The sequence below is a fragment of the Colossoma macropomum genome, unplaced genomic scaffold (assembly GCF_904425465.1).
Source record: "Colossoma macropomum unplaced genomic scaffold, Colossoma_macropomum, whole genome shotgun sequence".
Lineage (NCBI taxonomy): Eukaryota > Metazoa > Chordata > Actinopteri > Characiformes > Serrasalmidae > Colossoma > Colossoma macropomum.
Window position 1 is genome coordinate 15,239,655 of NW_023494804.1, and position 18,425 is coordinate 15,258,079.

Sequence of the window (18,425 nt, forward strand, 5' to 3'; positions counted from 1 at the left end):
CATCAGTCCACAGAGTATTCTCCCAAAAGTCTTGGGGATCATCAAGATGTTTTCTGGCAAAACTGAGACGAGCCTTTATGTTCTTTTAGCTCAGACTGATATATCTCAATTACTTTGTTTCTCATTTGTTCCTGAATTTCTTTGGATCGCAGCATGGTGTGTAGCTTTTGAGGATTTTTGGCCTGATTTCTTGATTGAGAACATGACCTTTTCACACAGGGCCCTGTAGGTTTGGATTTCTTTTTCCCTTAATAATAAAGATCTTCATTTATAAACTGTATTTTGTGTTTACTTGTGTTATCTTTGTCTAATATTTAAATTTGTTTGGTGATCTGAAACATTTAAGTGTGACAAACATGCAAAAGAATAAGAAATCAGAAAGGGGGCACTTTTTCACACCACTGTATATTGTTTAAACATAGCAAAATATTTTTTATATATATATATATATATACACACATACACACATACACATACATACATATGTATTAACGTCTGTGATATTAATACGTAAAGACATATGATGTGGTTTGAAAAACTCTCTCTGACTTTTAGATTATTTCAGGCTTGACTTGACTGTTTGCTTGTTCTCTTTACTTGTACTCTTACCTGATTCAACACCTAACAAATTTGATAATTAGGTGGCAATCTGAGCATAAATTACAGCTGTGTCTGAAATACCCATCCTTTGTTTACGTGTGTTTAGAGGGATCTGTCCGGCCATAAGAACATTGTGGGTTTCCTGGACTCGAGTGTGACAGCGGTGGGCAGTGGAGACGTGTGGGAGGTCCTCATCCTCATGGACTTCTGTAGAGGTTAGTGTTCATCCAATTAGCCGATAACATTGATTAGAAAGAATCTCAGCATGTATTTTTGCATCCAGCAAAAACAAGATAGAAATATAATAAAAACACAGCTTAAAAAACAGTGACTGATCTGAGAGCTGTATGGGTGTTGCCTGTTATTCTAAGTCCAGCAATCCCAGCCTGCTACAGCACTGAAACAGAACTAAACACAGTGAAGCAGCGAAATGAGTGAAAGAAGATCTAACAGGATCACTGTCCAAAAATAAACATCCATCACCAATTTTTTTTTTTTTGATCATTATTCCAGCATGGCCAACGATGGTGCTGTGTCCACTCACTAAAACCATCATCCAGCTTTTATATGCAGAACCTTGAAGAAGGTTCTTATTCACTTTTCTGCTGCGTACAGGGAACGCTGGCATGGCTGATTGAACAAACGTATGAACAGATGAACTAATGAACAGACAGCAGACAGACAGATGAGCTTGATAGCTCCGTTGTTTGATTGTTAGCTCTTGCTTGGTGGTTAGCTCTCGCTTGGTGGGTAGCTCTCGCTTGGTGGTTAGCTCTCGCTTGGTGGTTAGCTTTCTTGTGGTGTTTGGCTTTCTTGTGGTGTTTAGCTTTCTCTTGGTGATTAGCTTTCAGCTGGTGATTAGCTTTCTTGTGGTGGTTTGTTTCTCTTGGTGGTCAGATTTATCTTGGTGATTAACTTTCAGCTGGTGATTTGCTTTCTCTTGGTGGTTAGCTTTCTTGTGGTGGTTATCTTTCTTGTGGTGTTTTGTTTCTCTTGGTGGTTAGCTTTCTTGTGGTGGTTAGCTTTCTCTTGGTAATTAACTTTCTCTTGGTGCTTATCACCTTTTACACATTGCCAGTGGGTTGCTTGTCCATCATGGATGATATCCGATTACATTGCCCTGTCGCCCAGGCTCACGGCCCACAAGAGGAAGACCAACCAGTTTAGGAAGAAACTATGTATTGAGGTTTTCTGGGCCTTTAACCTAGATAAAATAAGGTACAGAGGTCTGGAAGATTCCTGTTGGACTAGCCAGACTTTGAGCTCAGATCCAGTGTCTACTTTACAGGAGAAATCCTGTTTTGAGAAACATATCCAAGGTCATCTCAGTGTTATTGTTATGATGCTGATTTTTGCTGCACATGCACAAATGAGCCACAAGAGGGCAGTAACTCCTCATACACGGTTTCTTTTATTGTTACATCACGTTTTTCTCCCCACATATTTCTTGTTACCCTCAGTGCGTGCTTATAAGTGATATAAACCTCTCAGCTCCTCCCACGCCAAACCATCCACATGCATTTGTGCCGGTTCTCGCTAACAGATGTTGTCTTCACCAGCAGAGTTTAAACAGAAGAATTCTCTTCCCTTCTGTTAGTGCTCTGATCCCCTGCCCCGACCGTGTTAGCCTTTCCAGAAGTTTCCACTGCGGGAACAGGGTTGGATTTTCTGTTCAAAGCACAGTCACATGTTCAAAAACAACAAGAGCAAGAGAGCACAAGGTGAAAGTGATTAAGAGAGACTGTACGCTTGTCTGTTATCCTGTTCTACAAAGCTTCTGACTGTTTTACAGTAGCAGAACAAACACATTCCTGAGGAATTCTGTTTTGGTTCAGGTTTTTTCATCTGAAACAGTTCAGTTTCAGTTTTGAAATGTGCTACAGAAATGTTATGTGGCATTTAGTGAAAGAAACATAAGGGTATTTGTGTGGGTCCTGCTGGGGTTGTTTTCTCTATCGCTGTACTGAAAAATCACTGGGCCTCATTCTCCAGTATCTTTCTAAGTTTGTTCTTTTAATTTGTTTTTGAGAAAGGTCCTAAGAAAAAGTCTACGTCAGATTCATGACGTGTTCTTAAAGTGCACAACTGTTCTCACCTTTGTGCTCTTGAGTGTGTGTAGATTCTGTTCTTACCTAAGAACAAATCCTAAATAAGAAAACGTTGGTGGATGTCAGAATCTTCGTGAAAACTGAGGTGGGTTTTAAGAAGATTTTTTTTCTTAAGAACGGTTGGAGAATGAGGACAGTAGATCCCAAAAATAGTAAGTTTATAGGAGAAGGAAAAATCTTTTTAACTTCCATTGTAAATTAATGTAATAAGATTTTCTTCCAAGTGATTTGGAAGCAGTTCTGTTGGATGATTCATCATGAAATTTTCACACAATGCAAGGGGGAGCGGCTGTTTTTGAATGAAGTAGATCCAAATTTCAGATCAGTTCAGATGTGATGCAGTGTTGCTACTTGATCAATGAGGTTAAACCTGAATTATTAATGCATTGGTTCCATGAATTAGATATTATATCACATTAGACTGATAAACTTCAGTAGTCTGTTTTAATAGTACATCTGTATTAGTTTGTAAGTTTCTTACGTCTGTTTCTCTAATAACTAACTAAGGCTAACACCTGGGCTAACACTACAGGTGAATGGCTAAAAAGTTAATTAGCTAAAATTGTCACTACCGAAACAGTCACTACGGAAACATTTGGTAAAGTTTCGGTAGTGACAGAATTGAAAGTTCAATCATTAGTTTTAATAAAATAAAAAATTATAGAACTAAGTAATATAACTTATATGTAATATAACTTTGGGCCTGCTGGTGGGCCCAAACTATGTAAGGGGTTAAGGTATAGGGTCACTTAAAGCAAAAGGATTTTAGTCTAAAGTCCAAGATCAGGTAAAAGTCTAAATGTGTTTTCAACTGTGATTTTGAACCACTTCAGTAGAATAATCTGTGTACACCAACCGTCCACTTCATTAAGTCAGCCTCCTTGTTTCTACACTCACTGTCCATTTTATCAGCTCCACTGACCTTATAGGAGCACTTTGTAGTTCTACAGTTACAGACTGTAGTCCATCTGTTTCTCTGCATACTTTGTTACCCTGTTCTTCAATGGTTAGGACCCCCACAGGACCCCCACAAGGAGAGTTTTAATGAAGAGGCTGGTCGGTGTATACGTTGTAAATGTCCGAGGTTTTAATTAAAACATGATATACGTTTTTGGCCGTACATCTCAGTACTATGTGAGCGTGAACAGACTATTTACAGAATGTCACAGATTCAAGTAAGACTGTCAGAGTCTACAGCCCTGCTGACTGTGTTTCTGCATGTCTGTTTTTTTAGGAGGTCAGGTGGTGAACCTGATGAACCAACGTTTGCAGACCGGGTTCTCCGAGGCGGAGGTTCTGCAGATCTTCTGTGATACCTGTGAAGCTGTGGCCCAACTTCATCAGTGCAAAACACCTATAATCCATAGAGACCTAAAGGTACAATAACAGACTCAGCTAAACCAGCACAGAACCTCTTAAAGGAACCCTGGCTGTTAAGACATATAGACCCCAATCCTTTTACTAGTAGGCTGCCATTTTTGTTGCCACATCAAATGGTCACTCTTTCTCATCCACTGAGCGAGGAACAGTGAGCTAAAGCTCTTGTTTAACTCTAACTCTATTATTGAGCCTTTCGTCTCTAGCTAATGTGTGATGTTAACCAAGAGAAAAACTTTTTGGAGTGGCTTATTTTCTGTAGGGCCGACTCCATTACAACCATTGGTGGCATACATATAGAGGAATTTTGCCTATTTGTCATGTTTTTTTTAATAATAAATAAAACATTTCTATTTGGGACAAAAGACAGAATCACTAAAAACAAAATTGGGTTTAATTTTTTTTTTTTACTATAAAAACCACAAACATTCTCAATGAAGCATTTTAATGATTGAAAATGTAAACACAGGTCACAAATGTAAACATATAGTGGTAAAATTGTTTTTACAGCTATTTACAACAAAAAGCAGGTGTGGCCATTGGCACTTTTTCCTCTTTAGCTGCTGCTATTCAAAACTGTTTATGTCAGCTGTGACACGGTGGGCCTACATTACAGGACTGCATTTGGTGTGAGGTTCCTTTTGTGTCCACTTGGTGGCAGCGTGGCAGGTCCTGCAGCCTTGTATGACTTTCTTGCTGGCGTCTGTAACTGTGGCCGTGATGCCAGCACCGTCTCATTTACTTTACACACGATTAAATATGATTTTCATAAAAAAATTTAAATGATCTGGTCTGTTTTCACCTGCTCTATCAACACCAAACAAAAGCTATTGTAGTGAATCAAGCCAGCACTTTCGACAGAAGTTGACGGCAGTGCTGAACGAGAATTTCCTTTTATGCTGTGACGTCTTGAACCAGCCATGTGTTCTGATCAAGCCAGCATGATTGGCAACTTAAGATGTTAATACAGAAAAACACTCAATGAAAGTTCAGTACTGTACCTTCACCTTCAAGCCACATGTAGCACATTCAATCACTCCACTTGTTAGCGAGACTAGTAAGTCACACAAAGCACCATGGGCTGCAGGAATAAGGAGAGTAAGAAAATTATTCTGCTTATTCCTGCAGCCCATGGTGCTTTGTGTGACTTACGGGCAGAAGTTCCAGTGAAGCATAAACAGATATACACATCGACCGCCTGTTTAATTAAGTCCACCTCCTTGTTTCTACACTGGTTGTTCATTTTATAAGCTCCACTGACCATATAGGAGCACTTTGTAGCTCTACAGTTACAGACTGTAGTCCATCTGTTTCTCTGCATTCTTTGTTACCCTGTTCTTCAATGGTCAGGACCCCCACAGAGCAGGTACAATTTGGGTGATGGATCATTCTCAGCACTGCAGTGACACTGACGTGGTGGTGGTGTGTTAGTGTGTGTTGCGCTGGTGCAAGTGGATCAGAAACAGCAGTGCTGCTGGAGTTTTTAAACACCTCAGTGTCACTGCTGGACTGAGAACCAAAAAATATTCAGCCAACAGCGTCCTGTGGGCAGCGTCCTGTGGCCACTGATGAAGGACTAGAGGTTGACCAACACAAACTGTGCAGCAGCAGATGAGCTGTCGTCTCTGACTTTACATCTACAAGGTAGGCTAACAAGGTAGGAGTGTCTAATAGAGTGGACAGTGAGTGGACATAATGTTTAAAACTCCAGCAGCACTGCTATGTCAGATTCACTCGCACCAGCGCAACACACACTAACACACCACCACCACGTCAGTGTTACTACAGAATGAAGAACAGGGTAACAAAGTATACAGAGAAACAGATGGACTACAGTCTGTAACAGTAGAACTACAAAGTGCTCCTATATGGTCAGTGGAGCTGATAAAATGGACAATGTGTGTAGAAACAAGGAGGTGGACTTAACAAAGTGGCCGATTAGTGTGTATGAAATGTGGGATTAACTAAAAATGTAAATAATCTTTATTGTTGATTGATGATCTGTCAACAGAAACCTGAACATGCGAGTGAAACCCTTAAGGTAGACGATTCTATTCATAGCTGACACCGACTGTTCACACTAATAAAGTCTTTTCATTTCACCTATTTAAGTTTGTTCACACTCTCAGGTCCCATGAAACTACTAAATAAACATGACATTAGACATGGCAATGTCTAATGTGGAAACGTGTTCATTCACTCAAGTGTCTTTTATTTTTTATTTTTTAAAAAGGTAAAATTATGCTCCTCATTCAGCGCCAACCCCTCAGGGTTAGCTCAGCATGATTTTAGATTTAAATGTCAGCTCTAGTTTAAATACAGACATTTAAGCTCTACAGGCATTCAAGTAACATATTGTTTAGTTTATATGTCTCAGTTTTAAGTAACTCCTTCTGTGAAGGCCTGTGCTTGGCAGGATGGTAGTGGCCCCTAATGAATCTGTCTTTTCCATTTTTCTAGCAAGTTCATCAAGGACAGAATCTCCTGTAAAAAACATTTATTTAGCAAGTCTCTAAGGAACTTCCATTCAGTATAAAAATTAGAACAATTATTAACCAAAAATCAGAAAAATTTGATATTCTAGCCATGTATATTGTGATAAACAGCAGGCTAACAGAGCAGTTCAGACAGCTGCAGGCTTTATAAACTCTGTAGGATCTGTGTTAATGTGGATTCTGCTGTTTGAGATGTTTATGATGTTTCAGGTGGAGAATATCCTGCTGCACGAGCGAGGGCACTACGTACTGTGTGATTTCGGCAGTGCGACCAAGAAGTTCCAGAACCCACAGAGTGAGGGAGTGACTGTTGTGGAGGAGGAAATAAAGAAGTACAGTCACCTTTACCTGCTTATTCCTTTATTTTCCTTTCTTCTTCTCTGTTTCCTTCCTCTTTCTTTCCTTTCCTTTGCTTTTTCTCCTCTCTTTCTCTTTTTCTCTCCCTTTCCCTGTCTTTCTGGTGCTGTGCATCTACAGCTAAACAGCTTTATATTAACCCTCCTGTTACGTTCAGCTGTAAGTAACAGCAGTAATGTTCTGGGGTCACATTGACCTGATGCATGTTTAACTATCCGAAAGTAGGTTTTCTCCATAAGTATTATCTTTTGCTGAATCAATATAAATGTCATCAATATTTAGTGTAATCAAGTTTTTCACCCATTACAGATAAGTGTTTACTTATAATAGTTCATTTGTCATTAAAAATAGTTTTTTTTAGTGTGCAAATCACACTAAATGAGCTATAAGTCAAGCAGAAAGGTTTCATACTCAAAAAATTATTAAAAATATTTTTCAACATTTTTAAATGTTGAAACGGGTTGGTTTCACCTGCAACATAACAGGAGGGTTAAACAAATTAAAGTAGATTTAATAGTATGGGTGTAACAGTGCATCCTGATGATGTGCTATTACAGTGCAGAACTGTGACAGTATGCACTGTGAAGCATGAATTATATTCTGTAAAGGCACTGAATGCAGTTGCATTGTTGGAACAAAAAAATTTGCAGACGGCACTACATATGGGTGTTTAATTTGATATTCAAACTCCAGATTTGTAAGGCATTATTAAAAAAAAAAATTGACCCACCACCAGAGACAATGACTTCACTCACCATGTCACTAATCTGTACTATATTAAACCCAGACCACAAATCCACAGTAGGTGACGTGGCTGAAATTTACCCTGAGGAAAAACGACATAAATTTCTAAAGTTTTTAAAAGGCTAATTCTAATCGTGTCTTCACTTCAGCTAACATTACCAGCCTAGTCTCATAGTATTTCACCTCATACCTTTTAGCTGGAAAATAGTGAGTATGAGAAGAGTTGGTTTTATTCAGTTACAACCCCATTTCCAAAAAAAGTTGGGACACTGTGCAGAATGTAAAAAAAAAAGTGTGATGCAATGATGTGGAAATCATGTAAACCACATTTTCAAAGGAAAATACTAAAAAGACAGCATATCAAAAGTTGAAACTAAAATTTTGTTTTTTGAAAAATATATGCCCATTTGTAATTTGATGCCAACAACACATTCCAAAAAAGTTGGGACAGGGGCATGTTTACTACTGTATTTCATCACCTCTACTTTTGACAACACTTTAAGTGTTTGGGAACTGAGGAGACACTGCTGTAGTTTGGAAAGTGAAATGTTTTCCCATTCGTGTTTGATACACGATTTCAGCTGCTTAACAGTTCGGGGTGTCCTTTGTCGTATTTTTCATTTCATATATGTTTATATATGATTTCTTCTTTGCATTTTAGAGTTTTAACTTGCATTTGTGGTTGCAGTGATGAACTGTTTTCACAGACAATGGTTTTCAGATGTTCCTGAGCCCATGCAGTGATTTCCACTACAGAGTCATGTAAATTTTTAATGCAGTGCTGCCTGAGGACCCAAAGATCACAGTCAGCAAATACTGGTTTTTGGTCTTGTCCCTTGCATACAGAGATTTCTCCAGATTCTCTGAATCATTTAATTTTATTATGTACCATAGATGATAAAAAGCAGAAGTTCTTTGCTGTTTTACATTAAGAAATGTTATTCTTGAATTGTTGCACTATTTTCCCGTGCAGTCTTTCGCAGAGTGGTGAACCCCTCATCTGTACTTCTGAAAGCCTCTCTGGGATGGTCTTTTTATACACAATCATGTTACTGACCTGTTGTCAATTAACCACCAGATGTTGTTGTTTTGTTTTTTTTTTTAGCATGACACAACTTTACCAGTCTTTTGTTGCCCCATCCCAACTTTTTTGGAACATGTTGTTGGCATCAAATTCAAAATGGGCAAATAATTTTCAAAATTTCTCAGTTTCTAGATTTGATATGTTGTCTTTGTACTATTTTCAATCAAATGTAGGGTTTAAATGATTTGCACATCATTGCATTTTGTTTTTATTTACATTTTGCACAGCGTCCCAACTTTTTTTGGAAATGAGGTTGTAAATCTATATAGCAGAAAGTGAAGTGATGTTGAATTTGTTGTTTGTGGGAGCTTTTCCATGTGCTATAGCTGAGTACTGTACTGTCTGCTTTGTGGTGCAGAGCTGCTCATCAGGTGTGCTGTAGCTTTAGGCTGCAGAAGTAGTCTTTAGATGATGTGTGGTAGTCTTTAGACAATGTGTGGTTGTCTTTAGATGATGTGTTGTTGTCTTTAGACAGCTGCAGTAGACTTTAGATGGTGTGGTAGTCTTTAGACAACTGCAGTAGTCTTTAGATGGTGTGTGTTTGTGTGTGGCAGTCTTTCGACGATGTGTAGTAGAATTTAGATGGATGCAGTAGACTTTGAACAGCCGCAGTAGCCTTTACGGCTGTAGTAGTCTTTAGACAGTGTGTAGAATCCACTAGGTGGCTGCAGTAGTTTTTAAACCGTGTGCAGTAGTCTAGATGACTGCACTAGTCTTTAGACAGTCTTTAGACTGCTGCACTAGTCTTTAGATGTGTGCAATTTACTTTAGATGACTGCAGTAGTCTTTAGATGGTGTGCGGTTTCCTTCAGACAACTGCAGTAGTCTTTGTGTAGAGCTGGGTGATATGGCCAACAATCTTATCACGATAAAAATTTTCATATCGTTCGATATCGATACATATCGCGATAAATGTCTAATTATTATTTCTTGCAAGTTTGAAGGCTGAATTTTGCTCCTGAGTGGTCAGTTGCTGTTTTAAACTATCATTTATGGTCAGAACATGACAAACACTTGCCAAACAGAAGAAAATTTGACAAATCTGTCTTGGGAGAGTGGGAGAAAGTGTCTGGTTGGCTGTTTTTACCAGCTGGAAAAGCGTGGGCGCAATTTTTGTAATAGTCATAATTTAAGAAAGAAGTCGGATTATTTTTAGCTGTCTGGTGACGAGTGCTAGGCTACCTGGTTACAAGTGCTAAACTGTTTAGTTTCTCAACAACATCAGCTTAGTACGAACAGCAAACATTAACTGGCTCGGTACGTCAGTGATGGATCACATCGCCACAGTATTCAAACACCAGCTAGCAGACGACTGGATTTCTCTGTTTTATTCTATAGTAGTTTGAGGGGTGAACCACAAAATATCTGACGCTCGCTGTGTAAAAGCATTAACTGCAGCATGAATCTCGCACCAGACAAACAGAGTCCTCCTTTTAGGTATATTTAAACTGAAAACAGGGCTTTTTTTTTGTCCTGTTTGATCTACAGTATCATTAATTCGCTGTGTTGTGCGAGTGGCGGAGCACTGCTTCAAGTTAGCCAGCTGCTAAAAACAGCTAGCCTAGAAAAATAGCGCTCTCCCGCTTTCCAATGCCTCACAGCTTCCTCAGTTTGCTTTATGCACTGACACTAAAATATGACTGAGTGCTGTAGTTAACTGCGCTGTCGTTGTGAAGAGCAGATGTGATTTAACATTGCCAAAGCTTGTTAGGATGTATGGAAAGAGGTGAGTTCACTGTAGGACAGTACAGTTCAGTACACCACTTATCTCGTCACTCACACTTGGTCAACAGGAGAACAGATCGCCGATCACTCCACTCAAACGGGGAATATATATAATATAAAATATAGTTTTAGACGTTGGTAAAGTATATTTGCCGACTTCTTTTACTCGTCGCCCCCCAATCATGTCGAAAAACTCGGAAGTGCGCCCTCTCGTGGCGAAAGCAGAGTATTGTCACTTTCCTTGCAGTAGAACAACGCCACGGCTGTCGCTAGAACGTGGAAGTGTGAGAATGGTGTATTATATCGAAAATGTATCGAACATTTCTTGTAGTTCTATCGAGGAAAAGTTATATTGTGATAATTATCGTTATCGTTTTATCACCCAGCCCTATCTTTAGGTGGTGTGCAGGAGCCCTTAGACGGCTGTAGTAGTCTTTCTCTTTCATTTACTTTAATGAGAAGCTGATTTACATATTAACAAACCTAATTTTTGCTATTTGAATTTTAAAAACTTTTATGACCATTCAAATATTCAAACATTTTGACTCATTCTTAACCATCATCAATCAACACCTCACTCCAGTACATTCGTTAGGAAGCTGTGCAGCAATAGTCATCATGTTTCTTCATTAAAATTCTGTTCAAAATATTGCGAGAATATTGAACCCCTGTTTGGAGAACTGGATTGAATGGTGAGCTGAATGTATCGTTACACCCTTAGTGATTAAGCTTGTGTTTAGATGTACTGCTTTCGGAGATGTGATAAGAATTGTGTCTGTGTGTGTTTAGGTATACCACTCTCTCCTATCGTGCTCCGGAGATGGTGAATCTATATAACGGAAAACTCATCACCACCAAAGCAGATATCTGGGTCAGTATCATCACACCTGCACATTCATCTTTTTCATCATCATTTTGAATGATAATAACTGACTCTAAATGTAGATATTGTGACATAAACTGAGTCTGATCTACAGTTTCTAATTAGGTTGAATGAATAACTGACTCTAAATGTAGGTATTGTGACATAAACTGAGTCTTGTTCTACACTTTACAGCAGTAGCTATGAAGGAACATGTTAGTGGTTGGAGCCTGGATGCCAAAATTGCTATTCTTCTTTTATAAGGCATTAATTATTTACAATATCTAAATAAATCTTCACAATGTCTAATAAAACCTATATGCCAATATTAACAACGCAGATTGGTATTGATGAACGATCAGTCATTTGCAACTTCTTGGTTACAGCATCGATTGAAACCAAAACCACAAAGAATTACGGGTAGTCCCGCCCCAGTAACGCACTCGTAAAAAAGATGGTTCTTCAAGGGTTCTATAGTAAAGAAAATGATTCTACGTAGAACCATGAACACTCTTTACATGGTGAAATGGTTCTTCACATTGATGGGAACAAATGTGCAGTAAATTGTTTTATATAGAAGCTTTTTGAAAAGGGTTCTATACAGCACCAAATAGGGTCCTTCTTTTGTGATGATGTCAAGCTTGTAATGATAGAAGGTCCCTTTTTGGTGCTATAAAGAGCCATTTTCAAAAAGGTTCTAAGTAGAACTATATACAGCACTTTCTCCGTCAATCTGAAGACGCTTTCATGATGTAAAGAACAATTTAAGCATGCACAGGGTTTTTTGAGTGTTCATAATTCTATAAAGAACCATTTACTTTACTAAACTTTACAAAAATCTCTCGAATAACCATGTATAATAGTTACATTGATTAATTGTTATAATTATGACTGATATTCATGTCAGTCAGTAAAGCACATTCACACTAAAACTATTGAAGAATAAAAATAATACAAAATACAAATCTATACAATTTAAAACAGAATTTTTGGCCATTAAAATTAGTATCATATTGGTCACCAAAGGAAGGCGCATCAGTTACGCTGTTAGTAAAAACTAACAGAATTTCCAGTTCAATATATAATAATTCCAATTAAATATATAATAAATTCTCTGTGTGGAGAAAGTTCTCTCAGTCAGTTTGAGTGGAAGTGGAGAGAGAGTAAATGGTGATTGTGTCGTGTCTGTGTTTCTCTCCAGGCTCTGGGCTGCCTGCTATATAAGCTGTGTTATTTCTCGCTGCCGTTCGGAGAGAGTCAGGTGGCGATCTGTGACGGAAACTTCACCATCCCAGACAACTCGCGCTACTCACACGACATGCACTGCCTGATCCGTGAGTTCAAACCAGAAACAGAGCTTAATCCTACACGGTCCTCATCTTCAAACAACCTCACTCATGCCTGACATACACCTGCACTCTCTGACCTAAGGCCAATTTATGCTCCTGCGTCAAGTCTGTGCTGTAGGTACAGCGTGGGTACAGAATAGCCGTGTGCCCAGTGCCATAGCAGAGACGTTGTAACCGTCGATATATGCAGTCACTGGTTAAAATATGAATGGGAACGCTTGTAGCTCTCAACATGACGTCTGTTTGCAGAGAAAGCCCCACGCTTTGATTAAAAAGAATCCGTCAGCTTGCTGGTTGTGCCATGAGTGGAGAAGGGCCAATGATATTGTGGCCCAAACAGGGAAAGCCCCCCTGGTTGTGGATATCTGTGCTAGTGCAGTAGCCAGAAGAACCAAATAAATCACATTTTTGTGTGTTACTAAGCCAAATGTTACAAACTATTTATGAGGCTTTTGTCAGATTTTATCAGTGATTTCAAATGTCTTTTTTTTGTTTGTTTGTTTTTTTTGTTTGTTTTTGTTTTTGGATTTTTCCCAATTTTCTCTCCAGTGTAGTCATATTCAATTCCACCCACTAGTTCTGACTCCCCTAAACACACGATACCACCAGTGCAAGAAGGGTGAAGGCAAACACAGGCTTCCCCCGAGTCAGGGTGAGATGGGGGGCCATCCTGCCCACCAGAGAGGACAGCTGTACTTACTTGGACTCCCGGCCACGGACGGCTGTAGCATTACTGGAGATCGAACTCATGATCTCCTGATGATAGGGCCAACGCTTTGATGGTTCAAGTATTTTGGTCTCTCACCATTTAAAGAGAGGAGTCTGGTCTTGTATGGCTGGAAATAACTGCCCAGCAGCATTGCAAAAATGACTGCAGAGTGAACAGACTTTTCGTTAAGGACTTTGGACGCAGACCGCAACAGCTGTGATTGGTCTGCTTGGTATCTTTGCATTTCTTCCTGCGCATTTCTAGCTTTTCCTTCTACCTAACTGGTGCTTTCCTATCACAAGTGTAGACAATAAAAACTTATGATAGTGAGAGCAAAGTGAGCTAATTGGTGTTGAAGTGGCAGAAAACTAAAGTCTAACTACCTTCTGCAGTGCTTTAAGCTGTAACCTGCTAGGCTAAGCTAACGTAAGTGTTATTTCACCTCAGTACAGGCTCGTTTCCAGCTAACTGATGCTTAAAAAAACAACCATTTAGAAGATAAAGACTCATATATGAGAGCACAAAAGTGACACAAATAGAATCGGTGTAATTGCAGAGTGACACAGACACACCAACACACATATAAACCCTCACAACAGTGTAGAATCTGCTGTGATTCAACACAAAAGCATAAATCGGCCTTAAGTGTGTAAAATACATCAATGAATTGTAATCCATTCATTCTGAAAGCACTCTCTTAATAAAGATGGTTCTTCAGGGGTTCTTTGATAAAGACAATGGTTCTTTATAGAACCGTGAACACTCAAGGAACCATTTGCGTGCATAAATTGTTCTTTTCGTGGTGAAATAGTTCTTCAGACTGATGTAGAATGTGTTGTATATGGTTCTATATAGCACCAAAATGGATTCTGCTGTTGTTACAAACTTGTCATTGTTACAATAACAAAACCCTTTTTGCTGCTAAATAGAACCATCTACAACACATTCCTCATCAATCTGAAGTATCATTTCACCATGCAAAGATCCCTTTAAGCATGCAAAGGGTTCGATGACTGTTCATGGTTCTGTAAAGAACCATTCTCTACTAAAGAACCCTTGAATAACCATCATTTTTAAAAGGGTAGACTCTGTTCACTGATAACAGTTTCTGATCTCTGGTTGTGGGTGTGGTTGATTCTCTCCCTGTTTCTATTCCCCTTTCTCTTCCTCTCTCCCTGCTCATGTCTGTGGTGGTGATGGTGAATCAGGTTATATGTTGGAGCCGGATCCTGATAAAAGGCCGGATATCTATCAGGTGTCCCACTTTGCTTTCAGACTGGCCAGACGCGACTGTCCAGTCCAGAACGTGAAGGTCAGTCTCTCTCCTCCAACCCTGCTGGTTCTGGTCATCTGGTTCATTTGGGTGCTTTGCGGGTTTCTCTGTGTGGTAGTAATATGCCCAAAATTCAGTTTTACACAGTTGTCTCCCCCCTTTACCGCAAATATAGACGATTAGCTGTGCACTGTATGACTGTTAGAGTCATACAGTGCTAAATCCAGTATCAGTGATGCACTGAACTGAGGATACATGGCTAAAAGCGGAGCCAATTTCAGGACAGAGAGAGTCGAAAAACTGAAACCAAAAGGGAGGGAACTCTGTGGAATGTTTTTTTGCCTTTAATCTGTCACTTTAAGACTGGTTAAGTGCCTGTTTTTATTTATCTCCTAGAACTCCCCACTCCCTGCTAAGCTTCCTGAGCCAGTGAGAGCAAGCGAGGCAGCAGCGAAGAAGAGCCAAATGCAAACAAAGGCCAGGTAGCTACTTTCAGCTTCTATAACAGCCATAAAATACAGTACTGTGCGAGAGTCAGAGACCCCCTATCAGTTTAATTTCCAGTCAAAACAGCCATTAAGTAAAAGTAATTGATTTTTCTGGAGATATTTGGGAGGACATTACATGTAAGATAAGAACACTTTCATAAGGAAGGAGAAAGTCAAAGGACAGAGTGGAGTTCAAAACCTGATTAAAAGCTGCAGAGAAAATGTGGCTCCTAACAACCACCTGCAAGACCTGGTAGACACCGAAACTGTCTTCATCGGATAAACAGCACTTAAAGCTTTCATCTTTGAGAGAGAGGAGAAAATCAAGCTGTTTAGATCCAAAAACATCAACAGGTGTTACTGTTCATCCTTCCACTGTGAGAAGACAACTCAGCGCTATGGGTCTGAAAGGATGTGTAGCTGTCAAGAAGCCTCACTGAGAAAAGGAGGCAGACACATCAAACAAAGAAGATCTCAACATCACTGAATGTGTTTGATTACTTCAGAAAATGATCAACCAACTTCTAAGACTGAACTTCGGAGGTGTGTCTGCAGATTTCTTTGTTGAACTGAAAGTGAGTCTCCTGAAAAGAATGGAAGCTGTAAGAAAGGTAAAGAGTGACACACTGAACACTCACACAGCTGAGATTAGATTTAGCTGTTGAGGCTTCTGTGTGAGTTTCTGTTAAATATGGTCATTTTCACTGGAAATGAAATAAAGAGTCTCTGACTTTTGCACAGTGCTGTAGATAAATCGTCACTGCTGGCCACTGACACTATATATGTGTATTTTTGTCCTCTGCAGGCTAACAGACCCCATTCCCACCACTGAGACCTCCATCACCCCCCGACAGCGCCCCAAAGCCGGCCAGTCCCAGCCTCAGCCTATAGGGGGCGTTCTGCCTATACAGCCTGCTGCACTAACGCCCCGCAGGAGAGCCAATCAGCCGGCGCAGAGCGCCACACAGCCCCTAGGTACCAACTCAGACACCTCACAGACACGCACATCTCTCACACCTCCTACAACCCACAGGTACCAACACGCACCTCCCACGCCACCCTCACTCTCACCTCCCTCATCTCACCTCACACCTCTAACACACCACTCAGAACACAGGCAGCCAACAAGGACTATTAAAGGGCGCATATTTGTATTTGTATTTGTATTTTATTCCCCCCCTCCAAGTCTACTAGTATTGTATGTTTATTGTATGTTTAAATACTTTAAATTAATTAACATCACTCAATTAATGAACACATCACATCAGTGGAACTCTCACTTCCTACATATTTTCTATTTTAAAATTCCACTCTTTCCAGATTCAATTTTCAATGAATTATCTATCTGTCCTGCGTAAGGAAACCATGTGGCTGTATTCATCGAATTTTGGTCTCTCCCCATTCAAAGAGAGAGGAGTCTGGACTTGACTGGAAATAACTGCCCGGCGGCGTTGCAAAGATGACCACCGAGTGGAAAGACTTTTCTTTAAGGACTTTGGCTTTAGGCTGGGTCCACACTAAATGATTTCTTGCCTGATTTGACCCTGATTTCCCCCTTGCAACAAATTTTCACAATCTGAAACGATTTTCTAGGTCGGAAGCTTGATCGGAAGTGACTGACGGTGCGGATGATCTGTATTATGAGAGGGGAAACGAGTGAATCTTTAGCCCTCCGATTGAGCTCTGGAGTGATCAGAAACCCTCCGATATTATCAAAAATGTTTGATATTTACAATTCAAAATGTTCATGAGTCCTGCGGTGTGAGACATTCAGAAATGAACTCAGTGAGTGATTCAAACAGAAGAGCAGAAAGGGGAAGAGATGTGCATCTACACCACCTGGACAGAGGAGCTGTGTGTAAAACAGGCAGATAAGAGCCAATATCATGTTTATAATGTTGGATCCAGACGTCAGGTCACTCTCTTTACATCTTCAGCTCAGCTGTTAGTTTGTAATGAAATATTTCTCCAGCTCTCACTCTATCAGCGATTGTCAAGCCCATATTAATCCCCAGTTTACACTTACGCTACACATAAAAGCAAAACCAGGTCCACTAAGTTCAGTTCTGTTTGTGTCTTGTGATCTGAGGAGATCTGGGAGTTCGCGTTCTTATTCGTAGTTAAAACTCATGTGTGTTATACTCTCTCTTTGCCCTGTCGTCTAGTGTGAGCGCCCTCACGACAAAAAGACAAGAAATTCTTTGACAAACTGATGTTAAGTTTGTGATGTGCTCTATTTTAGAAATGTTAAGATTTTAAAAGTCGTGTAGTGTATGCCCAGCCCTAGTCAGAGGATCTTGTTTACAGCCTAACATTACACCAAATATTCATGCTGACAAAGTCATTTCATTTAAACTTTTTAATTGTGTTTCCACTGAGAGTCACAGACAGAGAGCCATAAAGTGTTTCCTTTTCACAGCAGTGTTTTAAAAACAGATCTCTATGTTAAACAGCGCTACGATAATGCGCCTCATGTAATCACTATGGTAGCTAGCTATGTTAGCATCAAGCTAGCGGGGTTAGCTTGGTGCTATTTGGTATTTTGACGTCAGCTCCAGTTTAAATATGGACATTTTTAGCTCACAACAATCATGCAACATTCTTTACTTTGTATGTCTCAGTTTTTAAGCAATACTTTAAAGGCTTAAACTTGAAGTCTGTCTTTTATTATTGTAGCATTAGCCTATTAGCCAGCAGGTAGCTTCCTGCTACCTTTCCAGCCTGCTTGAGAGGACCGAATCCAGTTATAAAGAGAATATAATGTGTAAAAAAAAAAATGAAACCGAGTCTGTTAAGAGCAAACGGTCATGTTAAACTGGCAGTTCTTTATCTGATTGTGTTTAATAGACACAGGTTTAAACTCTAACAGCTGGACCTTTTCACTGAGTCATTATGAAGCCACAGTCTCGTGTCTGCTGAAGCTCTGTGCTGTGCTGTTTGTAGCCTCGCTGTTCTTGCTATAATTTCATCTTCACTCGACTGTACTGATAGATGCAAACAGCATAGTGTCCCAGAAACACCAGAGTCATTAAATTAGAGAAACATAACCTAAAAATTAAGCACACATTCTCTGGCTTCACTAAAACAAAGAGTGACACTTCTGTTCCCAAACTGAATATTTCGGCCATAATCTCCAAACACAGTAGTCACATGAAGAATATAGAAAACGTTAGATACAGAGGAAAATGCTCCTCCAGTGTCATAATCCATCACAATGTTTTGCAGTAGACATTGTCATATCCCGGTTAGGTAGA

General features: G+C 39.6%; 1 protein-coding gene across 1 annotated transcript in view; it reads left to right on the forward strand.

Annotated features, from left to right (window-relative positions):
• The window catches only part of aak1b (AP2 associated kinase 1b), a 60,052-nt gene that overhangs the window by 9,071 nt on the left and 32,556 nt on the right, over positions 1 to 18,425 (forward strand). Inside the window, exons 3-10 of the mRNA XM_036594845.1 lie at positions 707 to 815; positions 3,943 to 4,085; positions 6,791 to 6,912; positions 11,280 to 11,361; positions 12,554 to 12,686; positions 14,619 to 14,722; positions 15,080 to 15,165; positions 15,977 to 16,146. Coding sequence (XP_036450738.1) covers positions 707 to 815; positions 3,943 to 4,085; positions 6,791 to 6,912; positions 11,280 to 11,361; positions 12,554 to 12,686; positions 14,619 to 14,722; positions 15,080 to 15,165; positions 15,977 to 16,146 — 949 coding nt within the window. The remainder of the gene's footprint in view (positions 1 to 706; positions 816 to 3,942; positions 4,086 to 6,790; positions 6,913 to 11,279; positions 11,362 to 12,553; positions 12,687 to 14,618; positions 14,723 to 15,079; positions 15,166 to 15,976; positions 16,147 to 18,425) is intronic.